Raw genomic sequence first — 23932 nt, 5'->3', positions numbered from 1 at the left:
CGCCTCCGCGGGGCGGGGGCTCGTGGGGCCCCCTTTCCTCGCCGGGGACTGCCCGCGCCGACACGTGCGAAGGGGCCCGGCCGGCCAAGGCGGGCGGAGACCGCGGCCTCTCCAGGGTCCCCCGGCAAAGGGAGCCCGGCGCTGCGAGGGCGCAAAGCGGCGCGCCCTTCCCCTGCCTTCCCCCACGGGAGCCCCTTCCCCGCCGGCCCGTCTGCCCGGCCTTCCTTCCAGGACATGCCCGCCGCTCTGCCCGGGCCGCTCCCGCGGGTCTCCCCGCGGCCGGCGCGCCTCCCCGGCGGCCTGGAGGTGGCGGCCTGCCCGCGCGCTTGCCGCCGGGCTCCGGAGCCGCCACGGGGTGCGCTGTGGTGCCTGGCAGGCCGGCTTCCCCCAGCAGGTGGCACCGGGAGCCCAGGCGGCGCTCCGGCAGGGCCACCCGCGAGCCATTGCGGCTCCCTGCGCAGCCAGCCAGCCAGCCAGCCAGCCAGCCTCGCCTCGCCTCGCCTCTCCGGAGCGCACGGGCTGGACGACCGCGGCCGGGAGCCGGCGCTTCCCTCCTCCGCCCGGGGCCGCGGAGGCCGGGCGCGGTGGGGCTGCACAGCGCCCCGGGCAAAGTTTGGGCTGGATGCGGCGGCGGGGGAGGCGGGCGCCGAGGCGAGGCGGGGGAAAAGTCCGGAGCCAAGTTGCCGCCGGGGCGCGCGGGAGCGGCATCGCCGGCGCGCCTTGGCCCGTTGCGCGCCGGGGCCGATGAGAGCCCCAGAGCCCGCTCTGCCTCGCGCGGCGGCGGCGGCGGCGGCCCCCGGCCCGGCCGGCCTCCTCCCGCGTCCCCTGTGATTCCGCCTCCCTGCCTTTCTTCCTCCTTCCTCCGCCCCGCGCCATGGAGTTCACGGAGAGGAAGCGGAGCAGGAAATCCCAGAGCTTCAAGCTGGTCCCTCCAGGTGAGCAGCCGGGCTTCCTCCGCGCAGGGCTCGGGGCGCCGGGCCCTCGGGGGGGGGGCTGCGGGCCAGGGCGGGGGGTGCGAAGGCGGGGTCCCTGCTTGAGCTGCCCGTCCCTGCCAGCCGCTCGGGGGTCCCCCTGGGGTCGAAACTACCGGAGCGGGTGGGGAATCTCGGAAGCGGAGGCGCTCCACTCCCCACCGCCCCCGAAGAGACGGGGAGCCCCGACGTTGGCTTCTCTTGCATGGCAGAAGCAGCGCGGTTGGCAACGTGGGTAGGCGGGGAGCCGCTTTCCTTTAAGGACTGGGCGCCGTAAGGACCTGAACCCGGATCCCCGCGCCCTCCTCCTGAGATCCAGATGCGCCCTCGCCTCCCCTCTCCTCGGTGGTTGGCACGGGTCGGCATCGAAATGGAAAGCGCCGATCCAAAGCCGCGAATTAATTGTGGAGCTGGGAATTGTTGGCGTGCAACTTGGCCCGGGGGGGGTGAGCTTTCCAGAAGGGAAATGTAGATATTTACCCAGCATGAAACCTCTTGAAATGCCTCCTCTCGCCGTCTTCCTTCTCTGAGTAGTTCCTCTGTGTTGTATAACAGGTGTCCTTGTTGGGGGGGGGGGTGTTGAACTCTGTTTAATTTGTCTTTCAAACATGGCTGGGAAAGGCTCAGCCTTGAAACAAATATCTCCAGGAACTGCGTATGTGCCTGGCATGATAAGTTCAAGGCAGGTAATTGTGAACGTAATGCCATAGCCACCATTGCGATGATTACTATTATGATTACTGTTACTGGGCCGGTGTTCATTTGTTGGAAATATTTCATGTGTTGGAAGACAGTGAGCAGATCAACCAGATCAAAAGGAAAGAACAATATTGTCAGGAATCAGTGATCATCTCAAATATGGGTTTTCTGCTTTTGGAGTCTAAGGCTGTGTTTATAACTCACGCTTTAGGTTGTTGGGTGTTAACAAGCTAGAGATGGCTCTGGAAATTTTCACGGAAGGAAAGCAGGACTGATTTATTTCTGAACTTTTTTTTCCCTTTTACAACTTGAAGCTAAGTAATGTAAATAAGGTAGATTTAGGAAACCAAGCATATTAATCATAGCACTCTCTACCACAGTCTTTCTCAAGCTTGGCAACTTTAAGCTGTGTGGACTTCCACTATTTTATTGTAAACCTCCCAGAGTCCCTCTTTTGGGGGAGATGGGCAGTGGCTAAATTTGAATAATAAAAATAAATAAACAAATAAACAAATAAACAAACTCCCAGAATTCCCCAACCAGCAATGCTCGCTGGGGAATTCTGGGATTTGAAGTCCACACAGCTTAAACTTGCCAAGGTTGAGAAAGACTGCAGTAGAGAGTGCTATGATCAATATGTGGTCCCTTAAGTTTCTATCAAGTAAGGCCTTAATAATGAATTCTCAGCAAGAAAAAGTTAATGATCAAATTAAAATACTTTATGGCAATGTAGCATTTTGTCTTGTTTCTAAATCAGCAAATGGTGTGTCTGTCATTATCTGGGTGAAAATTCCTTTTAAAATTTAAGACAAGTGAATGCTAAGCAGTTTTAAAATCACGCCTTAATATGTGCAAGATTGATCTGGCATTCTGGGCTGCTGCTTCTAATTTGCACAGACAAGAATTTATTTCCCCTATAATTATGCATTAATAAGCATTTCCTTAGCAGAAGGCCTGTCCTTTCTCCTTGAATCATACAGTATCGCGGGCCAATCCTGCTTGCTGTCATTGGACAGATACACATTGCACAGGCCCTGAACTATAGTGTCTCAGAAAAATAGGAGGCAATAACCTTTGCATTAGTGACTCATAAATTATATGGAGTTTACCACACATAGCTGTAGCTTTAAATAAAATACCCACGTTACTTAAAGCAGTTTGTGTCTGGTAAGGGTTTGATATAGTAAATAAACAGTACCTGTTAACGTTTTGATGTGCATCATAAACCAACTTGAATTGGCCATTTTTATTTTGTATAGTACGTCCATTCTTGTGAATAATCCGACATATAATGACTGGGGATGGTGTTTTGATTTAAAATAAGTAACAGATTCTCTGGAACATTATAAACTGCAGTAGCGCCACCCCTTGGCAGCATCAGCCGTTTATGCTGGCCCTGTGTCAGCAGTATGTCGAATGTATCTCCTGTGAAATACCATGAATGATGTAAATTCTGTCTTGCTTGTTGATCTTGCCTGTCAGTCTTGTGGCCTGAGTCATAAACGATCTCTCCTGCACTCTTTGTAGCACTGAATCTTGTGGATTTCCTTATGATTCCTTTTTTAAAAACATGAATGCCGTTAACATTTGACCTGCCTTCAAGGGGTTGGTGCAATACAATAGTTAATTATAGCTACATAGGAACTAGCCAAGGTAGGTGGGGGAAACATTTGTAGAGTCTTCCGGTTGCAAAATTGATCAGGCTCACAAATTAATCCAGGGACAGAGGGATTCATTAATGTGGGGAAATACTAAGAATGTCTCTTTGACACTCATTGTTCTGGATGCCTAGATAAAGTACCCATGATGGTGTCTTGGAGATTATGGCTTTTAATTAACAATGGTCTGTAAGGATAGGGAAGAATTTCATCCCACTTACATCTTGATAAGAACTCATCTTCTTAAATCAATGTATGATACAGCTATTTAGCATCCACATTTATCTGAATTTTGTGATGCATTCTGTGAACAAAACTGCATATAAGAGTGTGGATGTAAGGCAGGAAAAATAAGGACCGGCAAGAAACTGGAATTTATTCTAAAAATTTCAAGCCAAGGAATTTTTGGGAATGCATGACGTGCAAAGAATTATTTTCTATTTCTGTCTTGGAGGGGTTACATTATATTTGAGGTGAAATACCATTCCTGGAAGATTCAGAACAAGGCTAGGTAGTTACAGGAGAGACATTGCTATAACAGACCTGTCTCCTAACCTCAGCCTTATGCTTTTTAGGTGCTACATGGGGGTCAAAAAAGTCAAGATGGTGGCTGTGGCAATAAGATGCAGTACATGTTTAAAAGAAGCAGGAGTTTGATCATACATTCACAGGGACCATCTTGGCTTTTTTGACTCCCCAGTGAATGCCTCTAGGGAGAATAATGGGATCTTCAACTCCAACCTCATATCATACTATAGTGGAAGGCTGCAGTTTGAACCATAACTAAGTTTGCCTATGTTTGCCTCCAGCTTCTATCAGACCAGCCAAAAAGGTTAAATGATGGTGGTTGCAGATCAACCACATGGTACTAACCATTAGAATTTAGATAAAGAACCAGGGTTACAGGCTTATTTTCAGTAGCTAGCATCACCAACAAGAGAGAAGTCCAGCTTCCACTGAAGTGGTATTCCAGAACATACCTCTAAAGGTTCTTACAGAGAAGAGAAATGGCTTCCATTCAGTTGTATGGGGGGAAATGCTAAATGAAAGCAGATCTTGCCATCTGCATATAACCTTCCTTAATGTATGGGAATTCACTGGGGTCTATAAATGTGTCATCTATAGTATACTACATTTTTAAAAAGTTGTTTGAAATGACTCTGTTTTCTTAAAAGAGTTGTTTTACTTAATTTTACTACTGTATCATCATCATTATTATTATTATGGTTGATTGCAGAAGGAGTCCTGTAGCACCTTTTCCAACCAACACATTTTAGAAAAAGGCATAATGTTTCATGAGCTGCCCCTTTTAATAAAATTGGTCAGTCAGAAAAAGTTCTACCAGATGTCTCCTGATTTTTGGCTGTCATAGGCTAACATGGCTCTCCTCTTACAATGGTTGTTTTGTAAAGTTACTTTAATTTGTTTGATATTGTTCTTAACAATGAGTATTTGGACTCAGATGTTTACATTAAATACATATGTTTTTTGTCCTTTCATGCTATTTGTAATATGCTGGTCCATTTCTGGATGCAGTCTACCTATTGTAATTACTCATTTGAGTACAACATTTATGATACATTAGGACAGTGTTTCTCAACCTTGGCGACTGGAAGCACAGCTGGCTGGGGAATTCTGGGAGTCGAAGTCCACACATCTTCCAGTCGCCAAGGTTGAGAGACACTGCATTAGGCATTTCAGGAGTGGAAATTTGGGGGGCATTTGGAGATTAAAAATGGTGTCGGGGGGGTATAGTCTTTCTGTAAGAGTTCCATATCTAGGAGCAACCCAATTGAATTCAGTAGGACTTGGCTTCGGAATAATTATGCTTAGGACCGAGTTATGCATAAAAATAGTTTAGGCTGTTATTCTTTGCCAGTTTACTTTGAAATTTTACTTTCTAAAGACCCGAAGACAGTCTTCTCAGTAAATGTGTCCAGAATTAGTTTTAGATTTTTGCGATTCCCCTCATAATACAGAATTGAGGCTGAGAGGTTAGCTCACCTGTACGCTGCCTGGTGTGGTAGCTGTCGATTTAATCCTTGAATCAGAGATTTCTTACGCTTTCTCCTCACCCATATGCCGCTTTTTCAGTGTCCATATTCTGTCTATTAAAATTTCTTCTCTCGCAACCATTTCTAGTCAGTTACCTTCCCACAATTTTCCCTTGAACGCCTCTTTTTTCATGTCCTTGTTGTCCTTGTTCCAGAATAATTTGGGCTTTTGAGGTCATTAAAATTACACCTCTGTCAGAATGCTGTTTTTTTTTTTTTTTTTAAGAAAAATTCATAGAATTGGTAATATTTACATTTCTTCTACTTGTTAAGCTTGCCCATGCAACTCAGTCACATGTGCTGATTTATTTATTTTTTTTCAATTACGTAGTTGAATCCTCCCACAGTTTAGCATCCTTTCTTTTTAAAACCCTGGCTCAGCCATCCAAAGGACAAACAGATACTTTGCAGTTGGCAAAAGATTGTCTTGGTTAGGGCAGGAGGCTACAAGCCCAAAACCAACTCTGTAACATACTGTAAGATTGGGATGCCTTAATTCTTGTGTGTATGGCAGTGTTTCTCAACCTCGGCAACTTTAAGATGTGTGGACTTCAACTCCCAGAATTCCCCAGCCAGCATGCTGGCTGGGGAATTCTGGGAGTTGAAGTCCACACATCTTAAAGTTGCCGAGGTTGAGAAACTCTGGCCTATGGTGTCTCCTACAGGCCAGCTGGCTTTTTGGGTGAACTGTGTTTTGTCTTTAGAGCAGAGAAGAGGCATTCTTCAGATATTTTAAGTTTTACCTTCCATTAACCTGCTTAGCACAGCCAATTGCAAGAGATTACCAAGAGGTGTACTCCAAACTATTAGCAGAGAACCTGGTTGCCCATGCCTTATTTTAGAACATACCTTTCAGATATATCAAAGCATTTTGTTCATGTTCAGCGTTTTTTTCGGTGTGCAGGTTTTAAACGGGGGCCTGTAGCCCTTCCTGCTCACAGTTCCGAAACATTTGAAGAATGATGTTTGTTTGTTTTTCCTTAAAGAGGTTAGATGCAGTAAAGTTGGAGCAGGTCCTGCTTTACAGAGATTGAAAAATGCGCATTTGAAATAGGCACAGAAGAGGATGTCAGTTCTGACACAAGTCAGCCTCCTTGTGAAAAGGGGATTACACGATCCCAAAGCATATTTTAGCACCACTAACTATTCCTGAGAAGCACAGGGATTTTCACAGACATGGAGTATCCCAGAAAATAGAGTCTTAATAGTCTTCTTTGAGCTACTATCCACATAACTTGTCCAAAGAGAACTGCTGCCAGATGTCCCTCTATTTTAAAATATTATTCTGTAATTCAAAACACGATCCTACTTCCAGGGGATGTAATAGATATTATTTATAGCAGACTCCACATCTTCTGAAAATTCTGATTGTTTAATGCGCTGTTTCTCAACCCTGGCAACTTTAAGATGTGTGGAGTAGAAGTCCACACATCTTAAAGCTGTTGAAGTTGAGAAATACTGGTTTAATGTATCCACTACAGCCTGCAGTCACCAAGTAACCCAGTAATAGAGTCAGAAATATAATTCAAGGATACAGCTTTTCTGGAGCTGCTTGTCATAATTCTTCTTTGTCTCTAGTGCATGTTATTGTTAATTATTCAATATAATTAACAGCAACAGGCACTACGTTTCCTTCAGTAGAGAGGAAGTCTTTGCATTCGTTGTCTCAATTTAGTTTTATCTGAAATTGCTGTTAATTTCCATTCATGGGGCCTGATCTGTGCCCATTAACATTCACTGGCATCTTTCCCAAATAAAAGGCAAAGAGATAAAGAGTTATTCCACTAATGTTATTGTGAAGCAAGGCTTGCAGACCTCTGCTGGTTTATAAGTACAGCAAACTTTTCGTTTTTTCAAAAACTTGAAGCATTTGTAAGACAAGATCTCAGAATTGGCATCTGCTGTGCTAATTTACTGTGAAAGTGGATCCCGCAGCAGAGGCCAGTTGAAGCTGGTAGCCGAAATATGTAAAATATTTTAGTTAAGTGCCTTTAACGTAAGTCAAGGGGTTTATTTTTATTTTTAAGGCGAGCTGATACAGTGCATGTTTTCCTTGACTCCACCTATTTGCATGCAATAAAATGAAGATGCATCAGTAACTTGCGAGATAAATTTTCAGTAATTTACTTGGTGTTTGTTTTTTCTGCATCACGTGCTCTAAGTTACTTTCTTATTTTTTAAATTCCAGATTATCATCATGAGGCTTACAAGATCTCTGACTACAGCAATGATGTTAATGGGGATGCCAAAGAAGCACAACCACTTTATTTAGGTATGTTTTCATGTGGATTAATTTCCAGATGCTACATTGTGGTAGAGAAAATGGGGGTATGACAATTGTGGTCTGTACACTTGCTTTCCTTCGATAAGAAGTCCTTTCCAAAGGCTTTGCATTTTTGCAGTTTGCCAGTATATCTTTTATTAACATTTGCTAAAAATGTTGTAATGTGAGATGTAAATGTTTATTGCACATGGTGCTAATTATCGCTCACCCAGAAAACCAATGCTGACTGTGCAGTTTGCTCAACCCATTTACACTGCATATTTGCTGGCATGCTTCACTAGCAATAGTTTGTGTAATTGGGGTATTACATCTTTGACATCTGGATAACAGAAATTCAATTTCCAGGAAGTCACTGTTTGTTTGCTTTTGCCATGGCCATGGGTGGGATTAATGTGTTGTTTAATGTAATGTTCCTTCACCTCTGCAGGCACGCTGCTGCTTATCTTCACTGCAGCAAAATTAAATTAAGTCAGCTGTCTGAAACGTGCAAAGAAAATATTGAAATATTATAGCTTGCCTAACTGGAAAGGTCTATCAATGAATTGCTCATTATTTTTACGATCACACTTCTATCTCCTTGTGCCTTGGTGTTCATTTTTTTAAAAAATAATTTGATTAAGCATTACAGTTATACAGATAAAAGCTAATACAAACTACAAAAAATGAAAAAAGAAAAAGAAAATGTGGAGGAAAAGAAAAAAGAGAAGAATAGAAAGAAAAAGAAAAGGAATATATGAAGAAATAACTTCCCCCTTTGTCACAAGTATAAACGATTTTAACAACTTATCACCTTCTCTTAAAATACAACCAATGACCTCTTCATCCAAATTTCATATCTTATCTATAAGCAAATCCTTAAAATCTCCCTGTTCAGCAAAAGTCCATTAAGGGTTACCAGAAATAACAACATATCTATTTTAACCTTGATCAAATAAACCCACTTTATATTGCTTCCTTTTATTTTTAACAATCTTAATCTTTAATCCCTTCAAAAAATGTCCTAGATCTTATTTTCTTTTCATTCCCTCTTTGTCACTTCTTACAAAATCCTTCAGAAGTTTAACAGGTCTCATTTGTAAATCCAATACAGGAAAATTGTCCAAGTAGTTTTTTGGTTTGCCATTTGTATATCTCTTTTTATTACTAAAATGTCAGCCAGTTTCAACTGTATATCCAGTATAACGTCTTTTTCCATATCATTTCTGAAGCTTGACATTTTTCAATCCACTTTCAAATCGATCTCAGTCTTATCCGGTGAAAATTGTTCCTCTTCCTTAACATTTGGACACGGTCTGTTTATAATGGCAGAAACTTCTAAAATTAACTTCTGGGTCCATTGTTCAAAAATACCCTTCAATATGTCTAATGTTAAGGTATTTTGCTCCATTCTCTGTTAGTAAGTCAAATTTAAGTGTTTTTTCTCCTTTAATTGTATTCTTTAGTTGCTTCTGGTTCCCTCTAGGGTCCAACATTCAAATTCCCACCTTATCATGTCTTCTTTTAAGAATTCCAAACAATGGCACTTTCCCATGGGAAAAATTCTTCTAGTTAATTTCAAATTTTTATTTTAAATCCATCGGGACCCTTAGTGTGATGGACTACAGTAGCGCAGTTGGTTCTCAGGAAGGAGGGAGCACGTTCCAAGGAGGGGGGCAGGACAAGAGACAACACGGCCCCAAGATAGATTGTGGGAAGACAAAGAGGTTCAGAGTAGCCTGCCCTAGAGCCTCCCAGGTTATTTCCCCTGAGGTTGGGTAGAGTAGATTTAGTCTGGCAAGATTCTGTCTCTACGGTGTGAGCAATAAAGAACTGAAATTTGGCTGGACTGATTCCTCGTCATTCTTGGGTTAGGCCTGACATTTAGTCCATTTATAATTTTCCAAAATTAACATTGTAATCACTCTTTTGCGGTTTATTCCAAAAAAAGAATTTTTTAAAGTCCTTAATATCTTTAAAATTTCTTTTGCTAAGGGTAAAAGTGAACTCAAGGGACGCGGTGGCGCTGCGGGTTAAACCGCTGAGCTGTCGATCGGAAGGTCGGCAGTTCGAAACCGCGCGGCGGGGTGAGCTCCCGTGGCTCGTCCCAGCTCCTGCACACCAAGCAGTTCGAAAACATGCCAATGTGAGTAGATCAATAGGTACCGCTTCGGCGGGAAGGTAACGGCGTTCCGTGTCGTCATGCTGGCCACATGACCCGGAAGTGTCTATGACAACGCCGGCTCCAAGGCTTAGAAACGGAGATGAGCACCGCCCCCTAGAGTCGGACACGACTGGACTTTACGTCGAGGGAAACCTTTACCTTTACTAAAAGTGAACTCACTCGGTGCATATAAATAAACTTGTCATTCAAAAGGTTCCTAATAGTTGAAAAGCAATTAAGAAGCAATTTTCAAAAGAGATTAAGAAATGAGGCTCAGCAGAACTTTATGTCCATAATGTAGGCTACATTGCAGCTGTGAGCTCGGTGGAAACCCCTTAACTCCCAGCCACTCAACTCATGAGCCGACTGCAGACACCTCAGTTCCTGAAGTTTACCCACAAGGAGCAGCTATCCGTACAGATGAGTGATCTCACAATCTCTCTTTTTTTTTGAGAGAGATTTCACTGGCCAGAATTTGCCTTTTGCCCACCAATCTCACTGCAATGCCGTCTCCACTCCTTCGGAGGTGCCTAGTTCGCCATGTCCTCACCAGAAATCCCCCATGCCTCAGTGTTCATATTCTGCCTTGTACCTGCCCTAAAGTGGAAGAACACTGAGCTATTCTTTGTTCATTCTGTTAAAAAGTATTTACTCGTTAGTTCTAAGGAGTCTAAAAAATGAACAGTATAAGTGCTTAAATACAGATGTTGCAGGCTTCGGTGAGAATGAGGGATGTTGCCTTGTACTACCAGAGATAGGATTCTTACATTTTAATTCTGTTTTTATTTTTTTGTGTGGACGCTTTTTCTATTGTGTATTTGATTTTCTAAATTTCATTACAGTTTGGCTCACGTTAGTAAATTGCCTGAATTAAAGAAAATACAATTGCCACTAAGAGACAGTTTAACAGCAGTAAATACAACCAGCTATTTTGGCAGTATTAACATTTCTGAATCAGTGTACCATATGCCCAGTGGCTGGTTTCAGGTCCTTTTATATTTGAGTTATCTCCTCACATGTTGCATGCAATGGGTTTGTTGTGTGGGTTTGTGTGGTAGTTGGACCAATCCAATCTCATAGCTAATTGCTGGTTGGTCAGTGGTTTCCAACTATCTGTGGACCAATGGCATCATTTCACCAGAAATGTCTGTCAGGAATTGCTTCTTTGAGTTCTTGTGCACACCTGCTTGTGTTATCAGTGATAATATCTAGCCACCTTGTCTTCTGCTGGCCCCTTCTTCTGTTGCCCTTGATTTTTTTTTCCAAGCATCAGGGTGGTCTTCTGACACTTGCCTTCATATCCAAAATACTTAAGCTTTAGGATTCAGGCTTCTGGTGAGCAACCTAGTTGTACCTCATCTAACATTTGCTGGTTAGCTGTCCAAGGTACTCTCCATAATGTTCTCCAGCGCCACAGTTCAGAGGCATCGTTTCGTCTTCCCAGTCTTTCTGATGGTCCAAGTTTCACAACCATATGTTGCAACTGGGAAACCTATGGCCTTGACAATACACACCTTTGTTGCAATGTGATGTCTCCAAACTTTAATATTCTGTCTAGATCTGCCATAGTTGTTCTCTCCAATAGCAGATGTCTCTTTATTTCATGGAGCCTTTATGGCTAATTAGCAATTTCTACAGCTGTTTGTTTCCATTTTCCATTGGTCTCGCAGGATATATTACCTCTGTCTTGAACAATAATATGACATTATATTATAATGCCAAACATATTACTGTATCTACTCATTTTACTTTATGAAATAGCAATTATGTTCTATTCTCCCACCCCCAATAACTCTGAAATATACCTTAAAAATCAACATGCTTCCATCATTTCCTCTGCCTTTTGGGGAATGTATTACTTTTTGCAAGCATGAAAAGGCACAGCCCTGTTATAAACGCTTTTTACAATGGTTTTTAACTTGAAATTCAGATCCTGCTTTTGAAAGGTTAATGCAGAAAACTAATTAGACCATTCTGGTATACAAATGCGTGATGAGACATTGATCTGTGTAATTAACAGTGAAGAGCTTTAGGGTTTCATAAAATAGAATGCTACGTAGTGTGCAGTCTTCAGTATGCATTTATCTGAAGAATTGCTGAAAACAAGTACCTTTATTACTGATATAAAGTGGGAGTGAAGTATGCTGTAGTGCAGGTGTTTGTGTTTTACAGCCTTTTTGTCTTGATGAATTGGACTTTGACAGGCCGATAACTTGCTTTGTCATGTAGGGAAGGTATATATAAAACAAAGAAGGACTGTATAAAACAATTCACACTTAGTCTTCTACATATCTATTCAGAAATCAGCCCTATTGAAGTTGCTGGCTTTTAGCTCATGGTAAAGGATATAAGGTTGCAGTCTCAAAGAATATTGTTGGGGATTCTGGGAGTTGAAGTCCACACATCTTCGAGTTGCCAAGGTTGAGAAACACTGAGTTAGAGGGATGGAAGCCACCAACTCAAGGAGTGGGCAGGCTTCAGGACCCCTTTTTATCCCCAAAAGTTCTTACTTTGTTGATTCACAAGCTTGGCAGCTCCTCTTGCCTTGTTAATTTCCAAGTCTGGTAGCTGTTGATGGGACTGGTGGCAGGTTTCCATGTGCTGAGACCCAACTTCCTTTATCTGGTTCAGGTGACTTTTTTCCCTTTGTTTCCTTATTGGTTTGTTTCCTTCTTATCTACCTCCCTGAAAGGATCTTTTAGACAAGATTCCTGGCTTTTTGTCCTCTTTGCTTATGTGCCTGCTTCATCTTTGGTTATGGCAGCTTCAGCCTAGTCCCACAGTGGCTAATTTAAGACCCATTAATTTCAATAGTTCTTAAGCATGAATAGTTACTTCTGGATTAAAGTTATTGCTCATATAATCATGAAGCAGATACTGTGGTATTTTGCTATAGTAACGATCTGAGCTGTTAGAACATGGAGCTAGCTCTTTGAAAGAGTTGGGAGGAAATACTTGCTGTTTGCTCGTTTTGAATACTTCCCTGTTCTTCTAAGGAGTTGAGAAGAGGGGGGAGACTGAAGATTTGAAAATCTTTTGCATTTTTCCAAACATGACGCTTGTTCTTAAGAATCAGAGTTGATTCGTAAGCTTTTTTGGTACAGCTCAACAGGCAGATGTGCAAAAGCTGGTTGAAGATGAATGGGAGGATGGTTGCTCTGACTTAACTGCAAAGGAACATTTGCAGGGACAGTTTTGAATGACCCATCTCTGCATTTTGTAGGTAGGATTCCCTTTACTAGCTTAATCAGATTACTGGATTTCTAGATCCACTATTCAGATTGTCCTATAACACATATGTACATGGATAAAAACCTCACATCGTTTTTTAACTGCAGGACCAAGTTAAGCTTTTTATGTAGCCAGTCTTAGTATTTTTCACATTAAATCACTGAATGTAACTGGAAAGGATTTCAGGAATCATTTGTTAATCATTGTCCAGTTTTTAACAGTTCATTAGAAAGGCAAGCGAGGTACCTGTGGTTTGCTTTGGATTGGTTCTGAAATCAGCTGCAGTCATTTCTCCCAAAACGTCTCCGTCACACTGAATGTACCTTCTCTCCCGGTGTCCCCTTTCAACGGTCCAGATCCTTGCCAGCTAACCAGGAGTGGAAGTAAAACAACTACTCACTGAAGACAGGTTATCTAAATACGCATTTGAAAGAAGTCTTGGAAGAAGACTTGGTTTGGAAGAAGTCTTCATTTCCAAGCACAAGACCAATAAGATAAGAAGGTCCACTTGCAAGCAGATCGGCTTTCCCCCACCAGCCCTTTTCATAACTGCTTTGAGGTTACAGGAATAATAAGGTGCTTATATGGGCCCCTATCCTGGGCTTGCTTTGTGAGCCTTAGGCAGGGAAGGTCCACTGCAGCTTCCTCTAATAGCATAAAGCATTTACTGGAAACCGGAGATAGGGAGGCTGTCCTAAAGGCCTAGGCAGAGGCCAGAAAGATCTGAATGGGGCTTCCAGACACAGTCCTGGCATTTTTAGCTGAGGTTCAGGAGGCTGAGAAGCCTTTGTAATTCCTTGCTGCAAATGCTTTCTGGAGTTAGGAGAAGAGGTCTGTCTTGGATGAGTCTTTGGAAGTTGATAATGCTTTTCTTTTTACCTTATTTTTTTAACAATACAACAAAAGTATCATTAACATCATGTAGTCCTCGTCTTACGACCACAATTGAGACTGGAACTTCTATCGCGAAGCAATGTGGTCATTAAGTGAGTCGCACTGATTTTATGACCTTTTTTTGCCGGGGTCATTAAGCCAATCCTGCTTCTCCCATTGACTTTGCTTGTCAGAAGCCCCCGGGAAGGTCACAAATGGCGATCACATGACCCCCAGGGCGCTACAATTGTCATAAATGCATGCCGGTTACCAAGTGCCGGGATTTTGATCATGTGACCGGGGGGGGGGGAATGCTGCAATGGTCATAAGTGCAAGGACTGGCCTCAAGTCACTTTTTAGCGCTGTCATAACTTCAAAGATTGTTAAACAAATGGTTTTAAGTCAAGGACTACCTGTAGAATGGCAGAATTGTGAGCTCTTACGAAAGCCAAACAGTGAACGATCAGTGACATTGGGAAGGCTGAAGGGCCAGATCATTTGGAGAAGGTCTATCTGTCTTGTGGCTAAGAGCTGACACCAACTTGATGGCACATAATCAGTTAATCAACATTGGATGAAAAAGATGATTTGGTGAAGTGGTTTGAAAACCACACAAGACTGAATCTATAACATTATCAATTCTACTTCCATCTGTATTTCCCCCCACCTCTTTCAACGTATCTGTTTTTCGTTCTAAAATATGGTGACACTCTTTTTAACTGTTATATCTTCCATGTGTGGTAGTGAACATAAACTGGAGATTTAGTGTATGTCGAACTGTTTTAGGACTTGAAATGCTCAGAGATGGCTTGGAAAGGGTCTTAAGGTACATGAAGAGGGCTCCTCGTTCCTTGGCTTGAAGAGAAGGCTGCCTGCTGCCTAAATAGACAGTCCTCCAAAAACAGAATGATGAACCAGCACCAATTATATCCATTTAAGCGTCAGAGTTTGGGAGCTTCTACCAAAATTTCAAGTTCTTCAACTAGAGACAAGTAAAATGATATTTTTGTATTCTAAGCTAACTCATAACTAACTACACTGGATATTTCATTGCTCTGAAACTTCCAAGGCTCAAAACAGCCAAATCACGGCTTGGCAGAACAAGTGAACCAACTTGTTCTGTTGCTTAATTATCTGTCCTCCTATCTGTCCATGGCTTGAGGAAGGTATATAGGACAGATCACGATTCAAAGCACCAACAAAGCATTATAGTGCATAGCTACATAAATCACCGTCCAAGTAGTTTTTCCAGTGCATTGACAGGACAATATTACTGAATATTGAACAATAGTTGATAGAGCAGCTCCTCCAGTACTCACAACATGCACTGAGGGAACCCTTCTTAGCACCCTGTAATTTGGAGCATTACACTATGTGGAAATATGAGAAGAGCATTTTCAACAATGGTACCCTATTTATTTGCATCCATGGAGGGAGGGTCCCAATGATGGCAGATATGCCTGTGTGATCAAAGACCCGCCTCGTTTAATCTGCATTGCCCCTGGCACCAAATAAAGAATTAGCTATGCCCCCAGACTTCTGGGTGCCGGAGAGTGTAGTTCAGTCTAATCTGCTGCTTTGGATATTGCTGAGTTTCTATTGTGTCACTGTCTTATAAAGGTAGCTTTTTAAGCATTATCTGTACCTTTCCCTGGCATAGGATGGATAACAGTATAAATATTGCAATAAACTGGAATAAGCAAAGCAAATGGATGTGCAAAATTAAGTTATTTCCAAAATTATAAGAGATCTCCCAACATGTTTTCATATGGCTTTGGTCAGAGAAATTTGCCGTGCGTTGTTCATCCAGGCAAATCCCACCTAGTAGGGTTGAAGAGAAATGGAGAAGCATGTGCCCTGCCTCCCTTGGACCCCCTCTGATTGCCCAGGGGGGGAGCAGGCTGCTAGTAGGGTGGCATGCCTGGAGAGGGAAGGAGTCAAGGAGGAGTATGTCCTTTGTGAGTGTGAACAGGCATGTGGATCAAGGCAGCCCAGTTCATTTATTTGGACTTTCAAATATCTTTTCACAAAGTCTCTCTCCAAAAACACTTGCATAAGCCGAGCATTGGAGGGTTGAGAAGACACACAGGTAACTGGATAGGTGGCTGCCTAAATGACAGGAAACAGAGAAAGAATAAATGGATACCAAGGTATTATTTTTGGAAGCAGAGAAGTAGGAGGACTCTCATGCTGATGGAGTCTTCTTCTGTTTTCCTTATGTAGCTGAGAAGAAGGCAGTTGTTGCAATGGTTCTGTAGAAATGTAGAAGAGAAAGAGCACAGCAAATAGTATTTTCCAGTTAAAAGCATTTCGTCTTTTTCTCTGCTAAGGGAAGTGTCTCTCTGTAAAGAAGAAAAGTTTTATCAAGATGCATCCTTCGTTTTAATTCTGTTTTTTTGTATATTCCATTTTGAATACATCATTTTAATATCATGTTTGTAGGAATCCAACTTCAGTGTTAATCTAGGGCTGTGTGTAAGGACAATCTTCCCTACCTGATGTTGCATGGGGCCTCTGAATTCCTTTAACTAGCCCTGTCTGAAAGGTATTTTTGCATACCTGTTGCACGTGTCTTCCCTTGCTTTTTCAAGATGGCTGCGTGGTGAGTTTATGGACTTTGAACAAAAGGATACTCCACCTACTGTATAGTTGTCACACTTAATTCCTAAGCCTCAGTAGCTCTCTGAAGTAATTCATCCACACATTTTACTAGCACTAATTGCTGAGCAGCTTATGAATGGCTCTGTTTGCCAGCTAGTTTCAGAATACCATTTAGGCTGGTCTGTCCGTAGAAACCGAGGAAGTTCCTCTGAAAAGTCTGAGACAGTTTTCATCTAAAAGACTTTTGGTTTTGTTGATGCCACGATCAGCTTTTGGCAGTTAGCTTGAGACACAGTTACTATTAGACATCTTTCTTATATTTTGGGGAACTGTCAGTGCCTTAGTTGGGTGCCAGGAAACAGACAAGGTAAATGCAATCTGATTGCAAAGACAACTTGAATGAAATCGGAAGAAGATGTAAGATTTATCTGACTCAATAAATCCTGTCTGTGGTTTCTCTATATAGCTTAGGAATTTGTGTGAATTCTTAGCCTTCATTCTTCAGGCTGGGCAAGACAATTATTTGGTTTTGTGTTGACATGACCAGCTGACAGCTTTTTCAATGCAACCAAGCTTAAATATGTTTGTGCTCATACTGACCAATTTAGGATTGTTTTTAAAAATGGAAAGGGTAGTAGAAATTTAATCTATAATCTATAATTTGAGTTTATTTTCCCATTTTTGTATCATCAGGACTGTTTTTTCTATGCACCGTAATATTTAAGAGATGCTTTTTAAAAAGCTGCCCTATGGAGAAAGTTTGTAGAGAAAGATATCACTAGAGAAAGGTGTTACAATCAAGGAAAATTAAGACAGTTTTCTGTAAGCACTTTGAAACTGACTAGGAGGGATTAAGATCCTGTGCTGATAAAATCATTTTGTGAAATTGACTAGAAAGTACAGATCCTCCTCACTTAACAACCATTCCTTTAGTGATGGTTCGGACTTATGATGGTGCTGAAAAACTGTCTTATGACCAGTCCTCGCACTTAAGACCGTCGTAGTGTCCCCATGGTCACATGATCACAATTTGGGCACTTAGCAACCAGTTCACATTTATGACCATCGCAGTGTCCCATGATCACGTAATTGCCATTTTTGACCTTCCTGGCTGGCTTCTGACAGGCAAAATCAATGGGGAACCACATGATTCACTTAAGAACCATGTGGTTCACTTAACAGCAGCTGCAAAAGTCATAAAATTGGGTCAGATTCGCTTAATGACCGCTTTGCTTAGCAGCTGAAATTCTGGTCCCAATTGTGGTCATTAAGCGAGGATTACCTGTAGATTGCTTGTCTAGGAGGTCAGGGTACACCCAAATTTCTGCTTTCCCAAAAGAATTAGCGTGCAGGAAAAGATACACTTACTTTTTCAGAAAATTAAAAAAAATACACAGGAATGGTGGTTTGAATCCGTGCATGGTTATAGACACCTGTTTGGGCTAAAATAAAGCAGCAATAGTTAGAGCCACAGTGCAATTAATTGCCAAAAGCATGTGGCTTTTCTGGCAATTTCTGTTTCTTCCAAAGATCTATACTTTGCGCTCACATGTACCTGCTGGAGGTCTGACATGTGTCTACTTAGCAATTACTGTGTTTTGGAACCCACCCCCACATGAAAGGACAAATCCTGCCCCCGTTGTCTTCACATACAAAGAAGGGGTGTATGCAAAGCTGAGCCACTGCCTACCTTCACGAGGTTTGATCAGCAGCATGCAGGTGTGATGATTACATCTGGAATCTGTACGAGCGCTTGGACTGCCACTGTTCATTTATGGAATAATTTGGCCTAGTAATGTGTTTCAAACTTCCTGCATTTGGTTGTACAAAAATTCCCATTGTGAAGATAATGGTGCTTTTTTGTAGGTCAATTTTAGGATTTAATCCCTTTAATAACTGAACCAAGAGTATTCCGTGCTGCTTGCAACTCTACAACTTGTAAAACAATTTCCCTTCATTTTTGGAGAGATCTTTTTCAACCCTGTGCTAGTATGGTAGAGTTAGTGGCTAAGAAGAAGGGGCCTCTTGAATTTCACCCTTAACCATATATTCTGTAGGCAGCTTTTGGCAAGCAACAGCTTTAGCACTGTTTCTCATCCGTGAGACCACCATCTTCAGTGGGGATAGCAATAATACTGGCATAATTTATTGATCTCCTTCAAACATAAAAACATTTGAAAGAGCTGTATGAAGAGCTAAATATAAAAAACCTCCATAGAAGCCATGTTATCCTTAACAGTAAGAGTAAACAGAGTCCCACAACTCCATTTTCATGGGCAGTGAGGCCCCAAGATTTGGTAGCAAATTGGTCTTTTTGGAAGGGTGATGTACTTGCCATTTTCATCCTTTCCAACCCATTGGAATTTAGTAATGGAATTACGTAGAGGGGGTCCAGATTCGTTCCGTATGCCTGCCTGTCTCTCAGCAGGATAATTCTCCAAAACAGGACTGGACTGGACTGAATTTTGTATGGAGAGAGACGCCAGTAGAAGAAAGACCAAGTTTGAAAATGGGTAGATGGGGAAAAACGCTCTAGGCCCACAGGTAGAATACATTTTCGATCCACGTACACAAGTGTGTGCACAGATAGGCAACATATATGCACAAACTAGTCCCTGGGGACAAGGTGCACACAGACACAACACGTTACTTCATTACACAAAGAAACTGCAGCTCCCTGGTGTGGCGACTGCTGAGAAAGAGACTGGAAGAATGCCACACCCATTCTCTGGAGACGTCCCCTAACTTGCTGCTATTCTGCCCAATCCAGCAGAACGTTGGAAAGACATGTCAAGAGTTTTAGGACTCCCTTCATCTTTTGGTTAATTCTCTAAAACCACAGCAGCAGGGACCGGTTTTGATGTGTGGAAAGAAAAGATCAAAGGAAGATGGGCTGGACTCAGCTGGAAGCTATGAGAGAAAAAACTCCCGATTCCCCCAGTGTATCCCTCCCGGAGAGGCAGCTGGGTAGGGGATCAGAATGTTGCTGACTCCCTCATTTTAAGCCCTTCCCTTCTCCATTCCAGTCATGTGACCCGGAGCAGAACTACCTTACAGGCTCAACAGCTCCCCCCCCTCCCCAAAACAAGTGCATTGTAAGCTTCATGTACCTTTTTGGAATACTTCCCACAAAAGATGGGTGAACCTTGTGGCTTTCCCTCACTTGCAAATTCCATGCCCCCCTCACTCAAGAAAACTTGCCATTCTTAATTTAACAGCTCCAGCCCTGGTTAACACTGTCTGCAATGAGATTAGGGTCAGAGAAAAATATAATGGAGGCAGAATAATCACGTCAGGACAAAAGATTTTGCTCCTGTGCTGGCAAAGGAAAAGGATTTGTCTAGACAACAATGGCCCTTCGATTCTGTTCTCACTGGATCTTTCCCAAAATATCTCTTTGGGTCCATGGGATGGCCACTGTCCTAAAAAGGTACTAAAATGGTAAATCAGATTGACGAGGCATCATTTTATGTATGATGTTTTTTATGAAGGAGGGATTTCAGTGCAGGAAATTCATCTTGTACGAACGCTGTCGGGTTTCAAAATCCATTTTCACTCATGCTTAAAATGCTTGATAGTTTTACTAGTGGCTTTTCTTCCTGCTAATGAAACGTATTTCCATGCCCCAGCAAGCAGAATGGCAGCATTCTGCACCAAACATGCACATACGCAGAATGAAATAAGTATGATCATAAATAAAATTAATAATTAAACGATGCCGAGGACATAATTGTTTTTAATGTGCCAAGTTCTCGTTAGAAACAGATGCATTTGGCACCTTTTTTTTCCTTTTTACATTCTGGACTGCTATGCATCAAAGTCTGTGGCTGTATGCTGTGTTCTGGACACTCAATAAAATGTAATTTTTTTCCTATTAAATTTGCTCTACCTCCTCGTTTGATGTAACGTTCCTGCTACCCATCATGTTACTGCTGAGTCTTCTGCAAAATACAGCCCATATTTTCTTAATTCTAGTCTGATATACTAACACGGAGAGATCACTGTCTGTTCTTTTGACAAGAATAGGCTTCTTTTTTTCAATAAATGAGAACATCTTACACTCCTTAACTGACCTCTTGACAGCTGGGAATATTGCAGGGAATGTGATCATTTGTCATAAATTGCATGTTTGTGTTTTGAAATTTGCATACATTCTTACTGGTGTGCATGGTCACGTACGAAGATCGAATCACTGTGGGATAAAGCACCCAAAAATCTCATGGGTTTATGTTAGGGATGTGCAGCTCTTTGGATTTGAAGGAGAAAAGGTGCTTTGGAGCCAGCTTGAGCACAGATGCTGTGTCTATCGGGGGCTCCTTAGAAAAGTCATGCTCTTTCTTGGGTGCGTATAGTAGGACCCAGGAAAATACTGTACGTGTTTGAGTAAGGAGACATTAAAGGGGTGGTGCATGTACGTGGTCCAAGATGTGGAGGTTTGGGTCCCACTGATGCACAACCCCACTGTGCCCTCCGTGCAACTCCTGGGGAGACCCAGCTCGGTATGCGGCCACTTTACTCCAGAGAAGACTCTCTGTGCTGCTGATTTGCCCTTTCAGTTCCTTCAGTAGCTTGCCTTGGTGAGAAGATAACTGCCAAGGCTATATCCCTTTCTACTAAGCATCACTGCTTCTTGAAAAATTCAAATCCTTTATTATACATAACAAGATCATAAGGCCTAGAAGGAACACAGAAGAGGTTGATCTCACTCAGCAACTCCCTTGGCCCAGGATCTCATGCGGACATACTCAGCCGCACCAGAACAAACGCACACAGCTCAGATCTCGGTCTGTAAAATTATTTAAGGAGCCGCTGACAGCAACAGGGATTGTATGCGTGCTGGCTGCGAAGCATCTTTCCCACTTTGGATCCGGGTAGCTGCCCATCCCTGATTTGTTTCTACATGTGTATAAGCTCTGTGTGTACAGGGTAAGTGAAAAAGTGTCATTTGGAATGTGCTCACAGGCGACATTATAATATTCCCTAATTTACACGTATGTTTTTGTTTGCTCTAAGGAGATGAAAGTCGGGAGATTAAAAAACAAATTACAGGGATGAGGAGATTACTGAATGACAGCACAGGACGAATATACCAGCGAGTTGGCAAAGAAGGAGAAAAATTGAAGGAAGAGCCCCAAGATTTAGATCTGGCTTGGACTCAGCGTCTGAATCCTCCTGCAGAAACCCAGGGACATCTCCACACATCCCAGAGCGGTACCTGGAATGAATTGTCTCCCCAGACTAGCCACTATTCAGGGCAGTACGGCACTCGTTCAAAAACCTTCCAGAACCAAGCAAGAACCATGGGTACAAATGGTATGATCTGAATTATGTCTGTAGACCATTGTTTAGTTGATTTTCATTATGCTAAGTTCATGGGACAAAAACGAAGACAAAATCGTTTGTCCAAAGATGGCTGTATGAAAAGTCACAAGCTTACCTCTCTGGACGTAACGTTGACCTGTTGTATCATCTACCAAAACTCTTGTGTCTGTTTGATACTTCCTAACCTTTAACTGGGCGAAAGAGTTCATTGTAGGCAAGAATTTTTGAACCAAGGTACCCCAAATGGGCTAACTTACAGAATGTGTCCCAAATCCGGGACCCCTGACTCCCATGGAATAGAAATGTGGCAAATTTTATAAAACGTTTTATGACATAAAAATTACCATAAAACATTCTATGACATAATACAAAATGTCATAAAACATTTCCTGTGGTCAGCTCCTGATGTTTGTGCTATTCAGTTCGTTGGCTGCTTTCAGGGCAGATACATCTCTCCCTGAATTTTTAAGAACTTTTTCAGTACATTAGAAGTTCTGCCATTGTTGAAGGCATTGAGGAATCTGGTAAGGAAATTCCTCTGAAACGATGACCTAACGGGTCACGGGTTGTCTAGTTATGTCTTAAAAAATAGCTTGAATGTATTTCTTGGGTCTTCACAATTGTACTGCAGCATCTGTGTGGGAAGGGTTGAAAAAGGGAAGCTGGCTATTTTTCAACTGCAACAGATAAAAAAATTGTCCCCATTTGTTTATTATCAATTTATTCCATTTATATCCTGCCTTTTGGCCCAGAGGGTACTCAAGATACTCTAACATGCAGAATGGAGAAGAAACTTTATTCCTTTTCAGTCCTGACCGTTTTCACCTTTTAACAATGCATTCATTTTGATTAGACTAAGGCAGTGCACCATACAAATCCTTTTCTAGCTGTAATTTGATTGTTTGGAACATGCCTTCACTTCCAGGGTGAATCTTGGAAGTGAATTGCTATTCCCTAATTCAATGGGAAAGATATCGAAATAGAAAGGAAGGGCTGGAGAAATTAAAATCATTGTGATGCAAGGAAACAAGCATCAGTATAAGATAATAATGATAAAAGGATGAGAAGTATTTATTAATAAAAACACTTAAAAGTATTGGAAGCATTGAACGTACATTATTTTGTAGCAGTTCTTAGAACAACCATGGAAGGTGAGGGAGGTGATGTCTGATCCAACCAGGGTGCCTTAGCTTCTGCCTCTGTTTCTGCTCTAGAATAGAGTCAAGTGATGTTTAGTCATTAAGCCATGAGTTCTCAGATTGCGGGCTGAGTCTCTCTGGGGAAACATGAGCAACGGGGCTGGGTGGGGGGTATCACTTTTTTTTTTAAGAAAAAACTTGATTTGCACAGGCCAAGTGGAAACGCTGTCCAAATTTGCTGTGGGCTTTGTTCTTCCTTTGGTGTGGACAAGCCCACAGTGGGGCAGTTCCTGTACCACAATGTTTTGAGGACCTCGGTGACATATAGATTAAATCATAATGAGTAGAAGTAGTATAATTATGTCTTGCCTAGCCCTAACACCAATGAAGTGGTTTGCTGTATTTATGGAGGGGGGCACACACCTTCATCTCCCTTGTTTGGAGGTTGCCATATTGCATAGTTTGAGGATCACTGTCTTAAGACGGAGATGTCTAGAAGTATTTATCTATGGCCCCAGACCAAGAAAAGTTGGAATAAATTATCGTGAAATTTGACAGCACACTAATGTACACCATAGAGCCATAGATTGTATTTTAAGAGTGCTATGAAATAATTAATCTTGAGCAGGAGGAAAATGCTTCGTGGAGACGGAATCCCGTTAAAATAAATGTCAGTTTGGGGTGGAATCTTCTGATTTCTTTTTTGTGATTGTTGGAATGCTCATCTGACACAGAGTTACACTACAATTAAAACTGTGTGGTTGTATGCTATAATATGTTCTATGTGGTTTTGGCTTAGCGTGTTGTGTGAACCTAACCTGTCATGAGCACTGATGGTGAGCAGGAGCGGGCCCCTATCCAGGGGGGAAAACGCATGCATAGTAGCGAGGAGTTGAGAGACACAGATCAGACCCGCCTTGACTTTTGGGGTTTATCTGTCTGGGTTTTTCCCACGCTTCT

At 42.3% G+C, this 23932-nt stretch overlaps 1 protein-coding gene across 1 annotated transcript in view; it reads left to right on the top strand.

Moving 5' to 3' along the window:
- Positions 1 to 613: 613 nt before the first annotated feature.
- BEND7 (BEN domain containing 7) overlaps positions 614 to 23932 on the top strand; it is a 48483-nt gene continuing 25164 nt past the window's right edge. Inside the window, exons 1-3 of the mRNA XM_063308201.1 lie at positions 614 to 935; positions 7571 to 7654; positions 21525 to 21824. Coding sequence (XP_063164271.1) covers positions 875 to 935; positions 7571 to 7654; positions 21525 to 21824 — 445 coding nt within the window. The 5' untranslated portion in view covers positions 614 to 874. The remainder of the gene's footprint in view (positions 936 to 7570; positions 7655 to 21524; positions 21825 to 23932) is intronic.

Source organism: Candoia aspera, chromosome 7 (genome assembly GCF_035149785.1).
Source record: "Candoia aspera isolate rCanAsp1 chromosome 7, rCanAsp1.hap2, whole genome shotgun sequence".
Taxonomy (NCBI): domain Eukaryota; kingdom Metazoa; phylum Chordata; class Lepidosauria; order Squamata; family Boidae; genus Candoia; species Candoia aspera.
The sequence above is the reverse complement of the archived record's forward strand: the minus strand, read 5'-3'. Positions and strand labels throughout refer to the sequence as shown.